The sequence below is a fragment of the Corythoichthys intestinalis genome, chromosome 9, assembly GCF_030265065.1.
Source record: "Corythoichthys intestinalis isolate RoL2023-P3 chromosome 9, ASM3026506v1, whole genome shotgun sequence".
NCBI classification, from domain to species: Eukaryota; Metazoa; Chordata; class Actinopteri; order Syngnathiformes; family Syngnathidae; genus Corythoichthys; species Corythoichthys intestinalis.
The window spans coordinates 12,585,749-12,603,207 of record NC_080403.1 but is presented as its reverse complement, the minus strand read 5'-3'; the positions used below and the strand labels follow the sequence as shown (position 1 = coordinate 12,603,207).

Sequence of the window (17,459 nt, the reverse complement as noted above, 5' to 3'; positions counted from 1 at the left end):
TACTGGGTGACTTTATGAGGTAGTTGTATATGTTTCCGAGCTCCACTGCAGGCAATTCCTTAGGACTGTTTGTCCAGCTATCAGCTGCGACTTTGTATGGGCAGATTTGCAGGCCAATACACGCTAACTTTAATTTGTATCGCCTCCTCGCGTCTGTCGGCAGTGACTCATGATAATAATAAGTCATGTTTAAGACGTTTTTATGAAAAAAAGACGCAAAACACAGCTGAAATATATGAATTTCAGACGTTTGTCTATGGATGTTTACCTGTGCTTGCCCCCATCTCAAAATGGCGACACGTTGCTATGCGAGATTACGTCATCGTGACATCACGCCGACTGCAAGAATGAAACATCTAGACCCCGAAGGTCGTCTGGAACCGGTCTCCTGTATGTTCCAAGAACAAGAACCAAGCAGGGTGAGGCAGCATTTAGTTATTATGCTCCTCATTTCTAGAACAAGTTACCTGAAGGTCAGAAGTATGCTCAAACGTTTAGCTCCTTTAAATCAGGGCTAAAAACGCTTTTGTTCAGCACTGCATATCCATAACTGTCTATATATTTTAATCTATTTGCTCCTCTATTTATTCCTATTTATTCCTCTTGTGCTTATTTCCATTGCTGATTTCAATTATTATTATTAGTAGTAGTAGTAGTATTTGTTTTATTTTTATTTACTTATTTGTTCATTACTATTTTTTTATTCGTGATTAAATGTGATTTTTATGTATGATTTTATTATTTCGATTGTCTATGTTTTTACGTTCAATTGATTTTAATGTGATTTTTATTATCTTCATGTGATGTAAGGCACTTGTGTTGAATTGTGCTGTATAAACATAAATTTGCCTTGCCTATGCAATGCTGTGTTTTGTGACACTGCAACCGACAAAAATAAACTAATGTTTTAAATAATTGTAAAATAAATAAATGAATAATAAACAAATAAGAATAGTAACGGGCATAAATATCTAAAGGTAATAAATAATGATTGTGGTTTTACTGTGTCTAACGATAATAAATCCCCGCATGAGTAGCGTTATGAACTCTCACGGGTTTGGTTTGTCACTCACTTTCTGACATCAGACAAAAAAAAGCCTGTTCTGTTGGTGCCGCCAAGCGTCAACTCTAAATCCTAATCCGGTTATATAAAATGTTCATCCAGTCCGGAGCGCACGACAAAATTCTCCTTGGCGGCAGCACCATGATCATTCTCGTGGATCTGCTACTGATGCTCATCGACCTGACCTACGCTATCCTGGCCGCTGTCGTCCAGACTTTCCTGCGGCCGAGGTTGAAGAGCATCGATGGGGAGGTGTGCCTAATCACGGGGGCCGGGGGCGCCCTGGGCCGCCTCTTCGCCCTGGAGTTCGCCAAGGAGGGCGCGCACCTGGTGCTGTGGGACTGCAACACACCCGCCAACGAGCGCACCGCCCAGCTGGCTCGGGAGCTCGGCGTCAAAGTGCACGCCTACACGGTCGACCTTTCCCGCCGGGAGAGCATTTACGAGGCGGCGGGGCGGGTGAGGACTGAGGTCGGGGACGTGTCCATGCTGGTTAACAACGCGGGCGTGGTGGCCGGGAGGAGATTGCTGGAGTGTCCCGATGAGCTTTTGGAACGCACCCTGCTCGTTAACTGCCATGCTTTATTCTGGGTGAGACGCAAACAGTTTGATAGTAGTGTTTACAAGTAAAACTTGCCAAATACTGACCAGAGATGTATCTATGTCATCGATCTGGATGGATATATTGAGCTACACAAAATCGATTAAAATGCAAAACCGATAAATATCCTCAGCGTTTATATATGCCGTTTCGCTCAAATGTCAGCAAATTTCAGCAGGAAAATTGTCCAAAAAACATCCAAACTGCCATGTGACTGATTGTTTGAATATTTCCAAACTACGGCCCAGGGGCCAAATGCGTTCCACTGCCCAGTTTTATTGGCCCGCAGCAAATGATAAAAATTTCACTAAAAAATGGGCCGCACAATAAGCTTAAATTCAGTTTACACTTCTCAGGTTTAACACTAGATGAAACTAGTCACTTAAACCGTGCCTGTCCATTAAACTCAGGGGTGAAAACCTGACATGTTTAAATGTAGCAAAATGTGTAGAATTATATATATGTATATACACACACACCATAATTTTCGGACTATAAGCCGCCACTTTTTTTCTTCAGCTTATAGTCCAGTGTGGCTTATTTGTTTTTTTTTGGGTCAAAAGGTAACACTTTATTTGACAGCGGCATCATAAGACTGTCATAAGACCTTCATAATTTTGACATTACACTATTACCGGCATTTCAGAATGCTTATGACAGATGTCATTAAGTGTCACCCGTCAAATTATGTCACCAACTCCATTTATGTCCATCTTGGATCTTTAACATCCATTCAAGTGAGAATTTGCTGGATGACACTAAATGACATCTGTTATAAGCATTCATTAATGCTCATGACAGCGTTATGTCATAATTATGATTGTCTAATGACAGTTTTATGGCACCACTGTCAAATAAAGTGTTACCAAATACCATAACTATCAATTAATGAAACAACTGGAACAGTAACTGAAGAAATAAGTAGCACAGAACTTGAATTTTGATTGTTATTTACATCTTTAGCGCTACATGCCGCACAAGTGTTGACAGCAGGTGGCAGCAGAGGTTGACTGCCCTCCCCCAAGGGAGCAGTAATGGCCAAATGAAGCTTCGCAGCCAATTGGTTCAAAGCTTCATGGTGGTTCATTTGGTGTTATGAGAGTCGTATGATGCTGCTGTTAAAATCTTTTGGTGTCAATATCCTATAATACAGTGAAGACAGCTACGGTTTATAGTCCAGTGAGTCTTATCTTTGAACAAATGCCGTTTTTGTGCCAAATTTAGTGGGTGGCGGCTTAGTCAGGTGCGCCTTATAGTGCGAACATTACAGTATATAAACAATGTGATAAATTGAACTATCTCGGTTATGATTTTTTTTGTAGTTTACATAATTTGATCGTTACGTACCTCAGTCAAATTGGACGTCTCTAGCCATCAATGGCAGCTAATGAGTTAATACTTCAAAATAAATACATTCTAAGCATCTCGATCTTTTTTTTTTTATTTTTTTACAAGATTCTGATCCTCTGGTGTCCTTTAAACAGAAAAAACAATTGGACACCCGAGCTAAATAATAATGTTGCGTTAAATCAATTGAAGGCCCTTGAATCGAATCCATTTGAATCCAATCATGATACACTTTAGAGTATTGAATATCAGAAATTATATCACACTGTACCAAAGTAATTACAGTTTGTTTAATAATATAATAGACACCATCATTCCTAGAGAGGGATGCTAAATAGTATCTAAAAGCATTCTTTCATGTGCATTTGTACCACATAGATGGGGGGGAACCACATGCACCATCTACTCGCCTGACACAAGTTATGCAACATCTATTCAGTTGGAATTTGTGCACTGGAGTGTGAAGAAAGTCGCTCCATCACGTCCACATGTCCATGGGGCCTTCATAGTTGATGTATATAGGCACTGAACTTCCAATACAGCAAGTGTGGGAAGACTTGGGTTTTAGGGAAATGTAGTTTTGCCATCACTGCTGTACAGTTCTCATACCCATTACAACAACCAGTTAAAGCATGTGATGCGAATGTTGATCCTCTTACAGCCCCGGTCTTGTGCTAAAATATGAAAGCTCATTATAACAGCGCAACATATTCTGATAGTGGATTTGGAGGTCAGAACATTTGGTACACCAGCATGTAGGAAGAGCAATGTACTACTTCCAAAGTGAAGAAAACATTCCAAGACTAATTTCTTTCTAAATTTAGATGACCAAGGCCTTCCTGCCACAGATGAAGGCAAAGAATCACGGTCACATCATAACTGTTGCTAGTGCCCTTGGCCTCTTCAGCACCGCATGTGTGGAGGTAAGATTCAATTCAATACACTTTACTTTAGAAAAGTTGTCTTAATATGTAATAGAGATTCATTATGGGTGCAGTTACCACATTTATACAGGCTAATTCGAGCAGATCATGACAATCACTGAATGAAACGTTCAAAAAGTAAATGAGTGTCAAACTTTGCAACTATTGTACAATTTTTAGAAAGGAAAAAACAAAATGCATCTACAGTGGCATGAAAAAGTATCTGAACCTTTTGGAATTTTTCACATTTCTGCATGAAATATCAAATGTGATCTGATCTTTTTCAAAATCACACAGATGGAAAAACAGTGCTATAACTAAAACCACCCAAACATTTAGTTTTCCATATTTTAATGAGGATAATATGCAAACAATGACAGAAGGGGAAAAATAAGTAAGTGAACCATTATATTTAATATTTTGTGCCCCCCCCTTTGGCAGCAACAACTTCAACCAGACGCTTCCTGTAGCTGCAGATCAGTCTGGCGCATCGATCAGGACTAATCTTGGCCCAATCTTCTCTACAAAACCTTTGTAGTTCAGTCAGATTCCTGGGATGTCTGGCATGAATCGCTGTCTTTAGGTCATGCCACAGCATCTTAATGGGGTTCAAGTCTGGACTTTGACTTAGCCACTCCAGAACGTGTATTTTGTTCTTCTGAAACCATTCTTAAGTTGATTTACTTCCGTGCTTTGGATCATTCTTGTTGCACCATCCATCCTCTTTTTAGCTTCAACTGTCAGAGACGGCCTCAGGTTTTTAAACTTTTGAATTCATTCTTCCATTAATGATTGCAAGTTGTCCATGCTCAGAGGAAGCAAAACAATCCCAAATCATGATGCTCCCTCCATCATCCTTCACGGTGTGGATGAGGTGTTGATGTTGGTGAGCTGTTCCATTTTTCCTCCACACATGACATTGTGTGTTACTCCCAAACAATTCAACTTTGGTTTCATCAGTCCACGAAATATGTCAAAACTTCTGTGGAGTGTCCAAATGCCTTTTTGCGAACATTAAACGAGCAACTTTTTTTTTTTTTTTTTTAAGACACCAGCGGCCTACTCCGTGGAGTCCTCCCATGAACACAGTTCATAGCAATAGTTTTACATATGCATGATGTGTGCATAGAGATATTGAACGGTGACATAGATTTCTGTAAGTCTTTAGCAGACACTCTAGGGCAAACCGATTCTAGAATGGGCCAAGTGGGTGCAGGTTTGCTTTCCAACCAATGACGAGGACACCTTTTCACCAATTAGATCTTTTACATGTGTAATCAGTTAAACTTTGTCAGGTGCTGCTTGTTTCAGCAGGAAGTTCATTGGTTAAACTCTCTGCGCGATATCGGTTGGAACAAAATCCAGCACTCACTAGGCCCTTTCTGGAATCGGTTTGACACCTGTGCTCTAGGGTTCTTTTTTACCTCTCTGAGTATTCTGCGATGAACTCTTGGCGTCAATTTTGGTGGACGGCCACTCCATGGGAGCGAAGCAACAGTACCAAATTCTCTCCATTTGTAAACTTCTCTGTCGATTGATGAACATCCAGACTTTTAGAGATGGTTTTGTATCCTTTCCCAGCTTTATACAAATAAACAATCCTTGATCGCAGGTCTTCAGACAGCTCTTTTGACCGAGCCATGAAGCACATCAGACAATGCTTCTCATCATGACATTTTTTACCAGGTGTGTTTTAAAGTGGGCAGGGCAGCTTTAAACCACTCATCAGTGATGGGGGCGGGCACACCCAACTTAAATTGTTTGGTAAAAATTGGTTTCAATTGCTCTTTAAGTCTCCTTAGGCAGAGGGTTCACTCCTTTTCCCTTTATGTCATTGTTTGCATGATAGTCTCATTAAAATATGAAAACCTATAAATGTTTGGGTGGTTTGAGTTAAAGTAGACACTGGTGTGATTTTGACAAAGATCACGTCACATTGGATGGTGATTTTATGCAGACATGTGAGAAATTCCAAAGTGTTCAAATACTTTTTCATACCACTGTATATCTGTACAGCTTAATAGATGGCGTCCCACCATTGTTCTCAATTTAAACATTGTATCTATCCCCTTTCGTGCAGGATTACTGTGCCAGTAAATTTGGGGCAGTTGGCTTCCACGAATCACTGACCCATGAGCTCTTAGCAGAGGAAATGGATGGCATAAAAACCACTCTAGTTTGCCCATACATTGTGGACACTGGGATGTTTTCCGGCTGCGAGATAAGGTGACCTTCTATATAGTACATCATTCTATTCTGTAGCTGACATGATTTTATTTGCTCAGAAAACGTGAGCTACTCCATTTCTCAAAAGAATCATTTTTCAGGAAGGAGCTCCGAAGTCTCATCCCACCATTGGAGCCTCTGTACACAGTTCAGCAGTCCATGACAGCCATTTTAGCTGAACAGCAAATGATCTGCATCCCTCGACTTATGTACATCCCATTTGTGACTCGAGCGTAAGTGCAGCTCACTTTTCATCTGGCCTCCTAAATAGCTGACAAGTGTATTGACATGTTTAGGCCAAGGCGGAGACTTATGATGTACTCTTTCCTCTCTAGTTTACTACCATGGGATGCAAATGTTGCAACTTATCGCTTCATGGGAGGAGACAAATGCATGCTACCCTTCATCAAGAATGTTGAACAGAGGACATCTAATGGCCATATTAAATCTTACTGAAATGTGTCTTCAGTATTTATATAAAGTATATTTTTGGTTGAGATAGAATGATTACTATATTTTAGTGGGAACTATTTCTACATTAAAATCTCAGGACATGGGGAAAAAAAACCTAACTAACAAACAAACAACTGATCCAGTGGTCTATTTTTGGCCAAGATTTCAAACATTTTTGTCAATAAAACCTCAGAATGAAGGTATCTTATTCCTGAACTTGGTGCAGTCCAAAATAAAATGATGTTAAAAAAACATTAGAAGAGACAGCACAGAACCAAAGTAGGAACCAAAATGATGCAGAGGCCATAACCAATCTATACAAGTGCCTCTTTTTATTCACATGAAAGACTGTCAAAACAAACCAGAACTAAGCTACAGGAAACATGCAACACAAAATCCAAACATACAAAATCTAAATTAGATGTTCACCTTTTTCTAGGACTGCTGTAGGAACAAGTGATGTCGTCTTGCTCATTTTCTTTTCCAACATTTGGCTCACAACAAACGCAAGAGCTCACAAACCAATACTGTATGTGTTAGGCTAGCGTTTGGTCATGGTCTTTAAAATATTTAAAAACTAATAATCCCACAATGTACCCCTGGGAGAATTCCATTGTGTCCTTTTGAATCGAACCACATTGTCATTCATTCAGACCAGCTGTACATTGGCTCCCTGTAAATAAGCCTGGAGAAAACGAAGGGCATCAGCGTTCAGATTGCTACTCAGCATTGATGGAACCTACACACACACAAAAAAAACAACAACTCAATTTCAGACACCCAGATCAAAATGTTTAGCACACGCTCTTAAAACATACCCTTCCAGGACAGGCAGTAGAAAGCTTGTGGAGCGAATGAGCCAACAATATTCTAGGATTGCCGACAGCATCTCCAATGGGGTCATGCTCCTTCTTTCCAGCAAAGGCCAGCTGTGAGAAAGCAGTCTGATAGCCTGGTGTGTCTTCAATGTCAATAAAATGCTCGTCATCCGGGATGCTGTCGTCTTCGGGCAGCTCAAAGAGACCAATAAGGGCTTGGAGTAGTGGCGTCCTGACCAAGCACATACGGTACTCAAATTATGACATATACATTTAAGGAATTTCAAATTTGGAAGCCTGCATCTTTGCAAACCGTATCCAATGCAAGGCTCCTACAGGTCAAAGCAAGTTTAAATTCATGGCATTTTTAATGCCATTTGTAATTAAATTTAGGACCAACTTAACAAATCAGACATTGAAAAGAAAAAACACAGTGGGGCATCAGCAGTGACGTGCGGTCAGGGGAGGCAGGGGAGGCAGAGCCTCACCTGTCATCATGACAAAAAAATAATTATAGCATCAAATTTATCTTAATATTTGTCCATTGCTCTTTATGTATGACTCATTTCAAACATTTTTTACAGTCGAAATCGCTGAATCTGCCTATTTCCTGTTCAAATAAAGAAATGAAACGAGAGGTGCGGCAGCAACGAGTAAAGCCTCACTTGTTAATGCGCAATCCATAACAAACTGGGTTGACACATGGAATCGGAGCGTGCTGGTTGCCGTACATCTGCATGTCGCAATTATAATGTTTCCAGATACGTTTGTTTGACCTGATTTTCCACAGTCTGGCTAATGTCTTTTAACCCTTAAAGTTTAATGTTTGTTAGCGACATATTTAGTTTTGCTGATGGGAAATAACACCGCAGTGAAAAGGCACAGGTTGCGGCAGATAGTACTCTGCCGCACTGAAACGGGGGCGTACGTGAAACTGGACTTTCCGTCAAAAGTGGACGCGATTAACACAACACCGGAGCTAAAAGGTTTGCTTCAAACTACGGGACAGAAGATAACTCGCGCTTTTCAAACGGACTGGTACACCCGAAAAGACTGGCTATGGGGCTGTCCTTCGAAAAATCGCCTTTGCTGCTTTCCCTGCCTTTTCTTCTCAACTTGTGCCAATGTCTGGACTAACACGAGATATTGTGACATTAAAAAAACTACCACGAAGCCTCAGCAAACATGAGAGCTCGACCACTCACATTCAAAGCCTGATTGCTTTAAAAACTTTTGGAAGCTCAAAGATCGATTTGGCTTTGACGAACAGCGGAAGCTCAACGGTAGCATCCACAAGGCAAAGGTAAAGGAAAACCGAAAGAGTTTGAAAGACCTCATTAATGCAACCTGCATCCTAGCTAAACAGGAGTTTACATTTCGTGGTAACGATGAGCGTGTAAGCTCTTCTAAACGTGGCATATATGTAGAACGATTACATGGTTTTGCTGAGAAAGATGAAAGGTTAGCTAGACATTTGGACACATCCACTGTGTTTTCTGGCTTGTCAAATAGAACACAGAACGATCTAATTGAAGCAATCCTCTCCATTGAGGCGGAGAGATTTTTTAAAGTAAAGGAAAATTCGGAGGACTTTTACAAAAAAGGGCATAGGTTTGCATAGGGACGATAGGGACATAACACTACCAACTTTTCAGGATGCTAAAATTTTCCCCACCAACTTTTAAGCAACCTTACCTTTTTTGCATGATATAATGTTCAGTTATATAGAGAATTTAGATCTTTCAATAGTTCCATATGTTGTAAGGATAGAATTGACCCTACCATTATTAAGTGAATTATTTTCATTATGTTTATGTTTGCTAATAAAAACCAGACATTTATTCAGGAAGTTTTCAAAATGTTTCTTTAGTATTTTTTGAAAACAAAGGTTTGAATCGAACAGTGTATAATCTGAACCATTGCACGTAAAAGTTATTATCAGTAGATAAGGATTTATTTTGCATTGATCATTTTGCCTATTAATTAATTAGGTTCATATACATGAGAAATGTGGCCCTTTGCCCCCTTCATCCAATCTGTTTGGTCTTATTAATGTCCCGTCCCCAGCAAAAAGTGTACCTACATGCAGGTTATGCTGTTATATCGTCCCTACGAATGTTGAGACCAAACCTATGCCCTTCCAAAGTAACAGCGGTTTTTGTGATGAAGGACAGGCGCAAGACCACAAAGTTTATTTCAATCTTATAAAAAGAGCTTAGACTAAGAAAAATACAATATTTAAAAACTAAATTTTGGCCTTAAATAAAATATTCTTTGTTTTTCTTTTCACACTTTTTGTTTAGCAATCTGTAATAAATTGATTAAAGTATCAGAATTAAAAGTTTTAAAAACAACTGAATATTTCACTAAAGGTAAGAATTGAATTCTGTGGTTTTGTACACCACTCTTTACTCTCATTTATGTTGCATGAATTATAGAATTGCGACGGCCAACACATTGAGGGTGTAGAGCAAATGCATGTTATTTTCTTACTTTTACGTATCGATAATATGTACCGTGTGTACGTGTTTTCTGAAGAATTCTGATGAGATATGAAATAACCAGTAGCCAAATGAATAAGCTACCCTTTTTGGTTTATATATTTGGAAATCTGACACTAAAGGAGTCATTGCCTCACCAACCATGAACCTCACCGCACGTCACTTTCATGTAGTATGGTCCAGTCATTGCTAATAGTGAACCGCATAATACACTTGGAAGTGGAGCCACGCCAACAACACAAATTAGGAAGTTCAGATCACTTATTAGTGTTTTATTCATACCAAAACAGTTTGCAAAAGAACTGACAAGTCAAGGATAATGCTGAATTTCGATGTTTAACAGTGCCACTTTGTAGATGCACTTGAATCAGTTCTGGCAAGAACCATCAAGATTGGCACCAAATCGTTGCCAGAAATCATAGATGAGTTTTAAAACCAAGCAAATAACTTACCGTACTTGCGCTCAAATTTTTGAGACTTTTGAATATTGGATTTAAGACATTTTAACCACTTGATGCCTATAGACCCTACTCACATGATGTCACAACCACGCCTCCGCACCATATTGTCCGCCTACTCGTCGTTTTGACGCATTACCGCTACGTAAATTCCTCCTATTATGGCGTGTTTTTCTGCTCGTTAACATTAATAATCAAAATGGTGAAGGCGTGTGTGGCGGTTGGTTGCAATAACAGAGAAGATAGACCGAGAGACTTGAAGTTCTACCGTATTCCGAGAGACCCAGAGAGGAGAGCGAGATGGACTGCTGCAATTCGACGAGAAAACTGGGCTCCAAACGATTACCACAGATTATGTAGTAGTCATTTTATATCTGGTAAGATGCATTTAATATATATGTAGAGGGTTTTGGGCTGACAACCACAATTAAGATCATTGCGAGGCTAATCGCTGACAACATACAGTTTCAAATTCAAAATGCTTATTTCTTCCACCATCATTACATTTTGAATAATATTTAGCTGGTACCAAGTGAAAGAAGCTGGCCTCGTCTACGGATCATCAGTTAAATAGGTGTGTCCAAACCTTTTGCAAAGGGGGCCAGATTTGGTGTGGTAAAAATGCGGGGGACTACCTTGGCTGATTTACATAGAACAATATATTTAAACACATTTTAGCAAGCCCTTCTGTGTGTCACATTTGCTTTATTATTTTTTTAATTCATAATTTCAACAATCTCGTCTTTGTGGCGTTCTCTTTCGACACTCGGGCTCTTGCGAAATACTGCTGCTGTGAAATTAAACTAGCTTCAAGTTGCTATAATTTCTCGCTGCGTATCTTCCCTGTAATGTCGTACATGTCAGCGTGTCTTGTTCGGTAATATTATCGCGTCACATCGAACTCTGAAAACAGCGACTGTCTCTTTGCAAATGAGGCAGACAGTTGTTGCGTGTTTTATTGAAGAAATAGTCCAATATCCACCTATCCTTGAAGCGTCGGCCATCGCAGTCAACTTTTCTAAACATTTTTTATTGATTGTCGCCATTTTAGAAAATTGGAAGTAAAGGGTCACATGGGGTAATGTTGCTTAGAGTGCTGCTCTTAAAGTTTTTCAAACTTTCGTGAGAATAGGCTGATTTTGTGTGAACAAGATAGTTGTAGATATCAGGGTAGCAGATGTCAGGCAGAGAGGGCGAAGACAGCGGGTCGAAAAATATCGATTTAGGCATCAAATATGGATCTGGCGAATGGATAGACTGAAGCTTTTCCACATACCGCCTTTTATGCAACGCATCCAATGAGTTTACAGCGTCTTAAAGCACCGGGGCTTCCATGAATTGCTCTATAAACTGAACGACTAATTGAAACCTTTGAGAATAGGACTAAACAGAGACGGACAATATGGCGGCCAGGATACAGCGACACGTCATTCTGTGACGTTGGTGAGTAGGGTCTATTGGTGGGCAATAGTCACATTCAAGATCAAAGCCTCAATGTTTTTTTTTTTTTTTTTTTTTTTTTTTTTTTTTAAAAATACCGGTAAATGCCCGTTGTCACCAATTTGTAACATAAATATAACTATTATTATTTATGAAAGTTTCAAAATGGTATTTTAATTAACTTTCTCAATTTGCTTTAGCGGCTACTTGAAAGCAAAGCCCCATAAAAGATTTTGAAATCTTAATTTAAATATTTTTATAATTTTGGCGTCAAGGGGTTAAATACAGATTAAGTTTAACCTTACATTTTTTAAAAATAATGAATTCAATGTCCTTTACGACTTTTCAAGGAACTGCGGCAACCCTACAATTATGACCAGACCAAGTAAGTACCATCCAGCCATGCTCTTTGAACGAAATAAAGTGTTGGAGTAATTTACGTACCAGAGCTTAGTATATTCGGTGTCCATCATGGCAGGGCATTCAGTGAGAATCTTTGTAATGCCAACAGCGCAGATCTTTTTCTCAACTGATCCAGACACTTTTTGAACCTCTGGAATAATGATTTTCTCCAACACCATCCCGAACATTCTATAGAGAAAAGGGGGGGGGGGGGGGGGGGGGGGGGGGCGGTTACATTGAAATTAAACAGTTGAAAGAGTAAAATGCCACACCTAGGTTGGCATTAATTACATAAAAATCATAAGATGACAGAGGCAGGAAAATATGCATTTTGAAAAATTTGAAAAGCGTATGTCACATTTGCTTAATGAAAATACATATGGTATACAGTATTTGTATTTTGAATGGAATACAGTTCATTCATTTTTTTCCCTCAAGAGTGATTTGGTCGAGGATTCAAGGTAATTAGTTATATTAAATAGCACCATGCATTGTCGACAGCAAGTCGAATTCCTTCCCGGTGAGGGTGGACTCCGCCAAGGCTGCCCTTTGTCACCGATTCTGTTCATAATTTTTATAGACAGAATTTCTAAGCGCAGCTGAAGCGTTGAGGGGGTCTGGTTTGGTGAGCTCAGCATTGAATCTCTGCTTTTTGCAGATAATATGGTGCTGTTGACTTCATCAAGCCGTGACCTCCAACTCTCACTGGAGCGGTTCGCAGCTGAGTGTGAAGTGGTTGGGATGAAGATCAGCACTACCAAATCAGAGACCATGGTCCTCAGTCGGAAAAGTGTGGAGTGCCCTCCCTCTCCAGGTCAGGGATGAGATCCTGCCCCAAGTCGAGGAGTTCAAGTATCTTGTGGTCTTGTTCACAAGTGAGGGTAGACGGGAGCGGGAGATCGACAGGCGGATCGGGGCAGCGTCTGCAGTAAAGCGGAATCTGCACCAGTCCGTAGTGGTGAAGAAGGAGCTTAGCCGAAAGGCTAAGCTCTCGATTTACCAGTCGATCCATGTTCCTACCCTCACCTATGGTCACGAGCTGTGGGTCGTGACCGAAAGAACAAAATCCTGGATACAAGCGGCTGAAATTAGTTTCCTCCGCAGGGTGTCCGGGCTCTCCCTTAGAGACAGAGTGAGAAGCCCGGTCATCCAGGAGGGATCCGGTGTCGAGCCGCTACTCAACCGCGTGGAGAGGAGCCAGCTGAGGTGGCTCGGGCATCTGGTTCGGATGCCTCCTGGACGCCTCCCCGGAAAGGTGTTCCGGGCATGTCCCACCGGCGGGAGGGCCCCAGGGCGTCATATAGTAGGCCGCCTAATATAGTAGGAGTCAGTCACAGACAGCACATCTAGCGAGCCTAAGCCGGATTTGTGAAAAAGTAAGAAAGCTGTACCGCATACAAACAGGAAGGATTGTCTCAGGAGTGACTTGTTCGAGGATTCAAGGTAATTATATTTTTCGTACCATGCATGCATTCTTAAACGTTTGGAAAAAAACAATGGGAGAAATTAGCCGTTACTGCATTAGCATCATAGTTAGCCATATTCATTTATTTAGCGTAAAATATACGTTAACTGCACGGTTTTTTTTTGCTTTTAACCAAGATTTGAGACTGTTTCACACCCATATATTAGGGGATTTAAGCATTTATTCACAAAAAAATTTTAACGGAAAAGCTGTTTACGTCAGGTGGCCGCTAGCCTCATTCACTAACAGACTAGCATTGTACTTCGACATATCTACGTAAAATAAGTGCTACCTGCACTTTTTTTTTTTGCTTTTAACCTAGAATCAAGACAGTTTTACATTCATATCCATAATGAATTGTTTTGTTGTTGTGTTATTGTTTTGTGCTTTATTTTGTGTAACATCTCAATCTAATAACTTTCAGTGAAACACCATGGGGAAGAGGTGTTCAATTCAATTCAATTCAATTCAATTTTATTTGTATAGCCCTCAATCACAACAGAGGTCTCAAAGGGCTTTACAGAGGCAATATGATACACAATTAGAAATGAAGCAACAAAGATGAATAGATACAGTTCAAGTCGTGGGTATCCCCTATCCTTAAGACCCTCCATGCCAGGTGTTGGGTTGTGTGCTGCAAGACCCGTCCCACAAGGCAGCCGTCCAGGAGCAGACAACCTTGGGGACCCTGATCAGTCGCCACTAATTCTGGTCCTTAAAGGCAAAAGCTGGTCCTACACCAACCCCTACGCCGACGGCAACAAGCAGATCTTAGTCTACTTTGACCCTGTGCACCTTTGGACGAACATCTACAGCCGCTTTTTCACAACAACGGCTGTATGGTGATGCCCAGGTGTCCTGGGGCTGAAGTAAGTGGCCAGCATTATTGACTTTATTAAAAAGATGATTCAAAACACCTATCTTTCTAAAACAAACATGTTTTTTAGGAGCCTGAGAGGATGAGGACGGCCCGATTCTCAAGCCGGAAGGTGCTGTCCAGGAGGGAGAACTACAAGTATGTCAAGGTCGGCTACAAGTTGACCCTGAAGGTGCTGGCGTGCTCTTCGATCGAGAAGCAGAGCTTATCGGGCTTATCATTGCGGTCGTCAACCCCAACACGATCACTGGGCTGAGGCTCCTCGCCATAACCACGGGCAAGGAGGGACACTATCCTGGAACTGTTCCAGAGGACACGGGAGAGCTGGAGATGGGCCGGGTGGTCCTCATGCGGCCTCATGGCGCCTTCGGAATGTCACTGTGGGACTCGCTAATGTGTAGGAAGCACAAGAGCACCTGCTGGACTTCCTGGCGGTCCCACTTCAACTGTTTTGGTGCGAAATTCTCCAAGGATATGACTTCAGAAGTGAAAAACAAGGCCTTGGAGTGGCCAGCCGGCAGGAAAAGGAGCAGAGTCGAGGAGGGCAGAAAGGAGATGGCGAGGAACAGGGACTTGTAGAAGTTAAGGAAGCTGACCAGAAAACGCAAGGCGTAGAAACAGGCGATGTGATTGTTGAAAGACGAGGCTCACATCTTGGTAACACCGCATCGATTATTCACACTGCCTGAATTATAGTACATATATGCATTTTATATTTATGTTCATTTAGATTTCATACTTTATACTGTTAGTCACTTTTGAGATTTTAACTTTTCCTACACTGTTAACGGAGATGCGCCACATTTTCATTGTACAGCTGTATAATGACAATAAAGGGCTATTCTATAATAAGTTGTGATTGTAAAAAGAATTTATTAATAATCTATTTATAAATAATTTATAATTCATTCTGCATGTATCCCCTCAAGAATTAAGTTTCTGATGTGAAAATTGAGTGATTTATTAGCTGTTGAAAACTTGCAGTAAATAAAAAACAAATTAAGTTGCTATTTTGAGCAAAAACTTATATGATATGGTAAATATTGCTATTGATCCTGAAAATATAGGTGATTATCTCTGAATTTGGTGATTTTTGTGCATCTAGTGTAAAATCTGAGAATTTTATAGCCATTTTAAGGTCTGTTATACTTATATAAAAAATAATCGTAAGGGAACGACTTTGAATTTTTTGATGCCGCTGCTCATGGAGACACATACCTGTATATGGCTAAGGTATGTGCCTGTTTTGGTTTTAGGTCGGTAGCAGCTTTGGTTTTTAAAAAATATTTGAATTTGAAGTTGTTGTTTTTTTTTTTTTAAATAGGCCCCCTACTGATCGGCCCTGCACCCAGTGTCATGTCACTATATTATGAAGTCTATGGCATATTCATTCATTGATTGACCAGTAATGGTAATTGACAAATACAGCAATGGTAAGATGACTACGAAAATAGAGTTAGCATTAACATAGAACACTGATGTACATTTTAGTCCCTCCCTGAACATATTGTGATCAAATCAAAAGTTTATAGCACAATTTAAATCGGAACATTTTTACACCGTTTATGTTGTAAACTCAGACTGTACAGACACACAAAACCTTTTACGAGTTGTTCGAAATTTAGGGAATGTGACCTCCACAAAACATTTTACTAATGATGAATTACTAATAAGGTTTCCATTATCATTAATATACAGTGAATGCTGCCACCTTACAGTAACTGGTCTTATGTTTGAAGAGAATTGCGCCTTGGCAAAGGGCAACATAATGTAACACGAGTGTCAGCGCCACCCCGCGTTCCGCTCCCACCTCTGACCAGGCTGGGACGCGAACCCATTAATAACATTGTCGTTTGCAAAACAAGTAGTCAAGTTCCAAATGCAGCGCAACAGAGTCCGATCAATGGTGACATATACAAATTACACTTACTTTGGTTGGATGCTGTCAAAAATCTCCTGCAGTGCAATAGCTCCATACTTCACACAATAGAGGTTGACAAATACCAAGAAACCTGTGAATGTTATACAAAAAGGAAGTGTTCAAAGCCCATTCTGTGACAAACTCACTGCTGTATTTGAAATAACAGGCTCACTCTTTGGAGGTTTAAAAAGGTGAAGCAAAATGACTGTACTCACTCTTGATGAACTTGGTGGTTTTGGAGCTTTGTAGTCTCTGGAAGAGCAAAATGAAGATATGTTTCGTGTACTGGGTGAGGGACTCTCTGACAAAACAAGAGTAAGAACAGAGTCATGACCAGTCAACAACAACCACTCAGTTAAAAAAAGAAACTGATATGAGAGCTGACTTACGGGGGCATGTACTCGATGATGCTGTTGAGCAGGTAAAATCCTTGGTGGTCGTTGGCCTTGGAGGCAATTAGCTTTTGAAAAACACCAAGCAGTCCAGGCTAAAGGGGGAAAAATTTAATACATATCAATAGGTGCATTCAGACATACTGTAATATACTGGGTGGTGTGACCCAGAATATATGTGGATCGCCGCTTTAAGACATAGGCAAGTGTACCTTTTACATGCAGGCATGATGTAATGAGTGTTTACTTTTGCTGGAGAAATTTACAAACTGTACTGATCAGACCCATTTATTTGTAAGAGAACAGCCTAAACAACGATACGTCCTAAATAATCAAGTTTATTTTAAAATAATAATGTTATAAAGAAAATAAGATATGAAACACCCACTCTGCCTTTGCTCAGCCAGAGTCCAGTGTCGTCTAATCTTAAAGTTAACAGTCTCTTCCCAAGCTTAGTGCTTGGGATTTCAGATCTTGTTTGCTAATAAGGTAATAAGTTACCAAGCTCTTTGTTTACTGTTTGTAAAATTATTTCATCTTACAGTCAAGAAAAAGGAGGAAATGTAGTGTAA

The 17,459-nt window shown here is 40.2% G+C and overlaps 2 protein-coding genes across 2 annotated transcripts in view; one reads left to right on the top strand and one right to left on the bottom strand.

Moving 5' to 3' along the window:
• The first annotated feature begins 290 nt into the window (after window positions 1-290).
• On the top strand, window positions 291-6,822 carry LOC130921983 (retinol dehydrogenase 10-A-like). Its single transcript, XM_057846392.1, has 6 exons — window positions 291-419; window positions 1,277-1,654; window positions 3,836-3,934; window positions 6,015-6,160; window positions 6,262-6,393; window positions 6,496-6,822. The coding sequence occupies exons 1-6, from the start codon at window positions 291-293 to the stop codon at window positions 6,614-6,616; spliced, it is 1,005 nt and encodes a 334-aa protein (XP_057702375.1). The 3' UTR covers window positions 6,617-6,822.
• Window positions 6,823-6,928: 106 nt separating this feature from the next.
• cse1l (CSE1 chromosome segregation 1-like (yeast)) overlaps window positions 6,929-17,459 on the bottom strand; it is a 34,056-nt gene continuing 23,525 nt past the window's right edge. The window contains exons 20-25 of the mRNA XM_057846391.1: window positions 16,885-16,982; window positions 16,711-16,796; window positions 16,505-16,586; window positions 12,275-12,421; window positions 7,432-7,663; window positions 6,929-7,352 (exon numbers count right to left, since the gene is read on the bottom strand). Of these exons, the coding sequence (XP_057702374.1) occupies window positions 7,263-7,352; window positions 7,432-7,663; window positions 12,275-12,421; window positions 16,505-16,586; window positions 16,711-16,796; window positions 16,885-16,982 (735 nt within the window). The 3' untranslated portion in view covers window positions 6,929-7,262. The remainder of the gene's footprint in view (window positions 7,353-7,431; window positions 7,664-12,274; window positions 12,422-16,504; window positions 16,587-16,710; window positions 16,797-16,884; window positions 16,983-17,459) is intronic.

What these genes read in the sequence shown, in the direction of transcription:
- LOC130921983 (XM_057846392.1), top strand. Translation starts at nt 291, where the DNA reads ATGGCGACACGTTGCTATGCGAGATTACGTCATCGTGACATCACGCCG. An exon ending in TCAGCACCGCATGTGTGGAG is followed by an intron (nt 3,935 to 6,014) that starts GTAAGATTCAAT and finishes CCTTTCGTGCAG; the next exon opens with GATTACTGTGCCAGTAAATT. An exon ending in ATCCCATTTGTGACTCGAGC is followed by an intron (nt 6,394 to 6,495) that starts GTAAGTGCAGCT and finishes TTTCCTCTCTAG; the next exon opens with TTTACTACCATGGGATGCAA.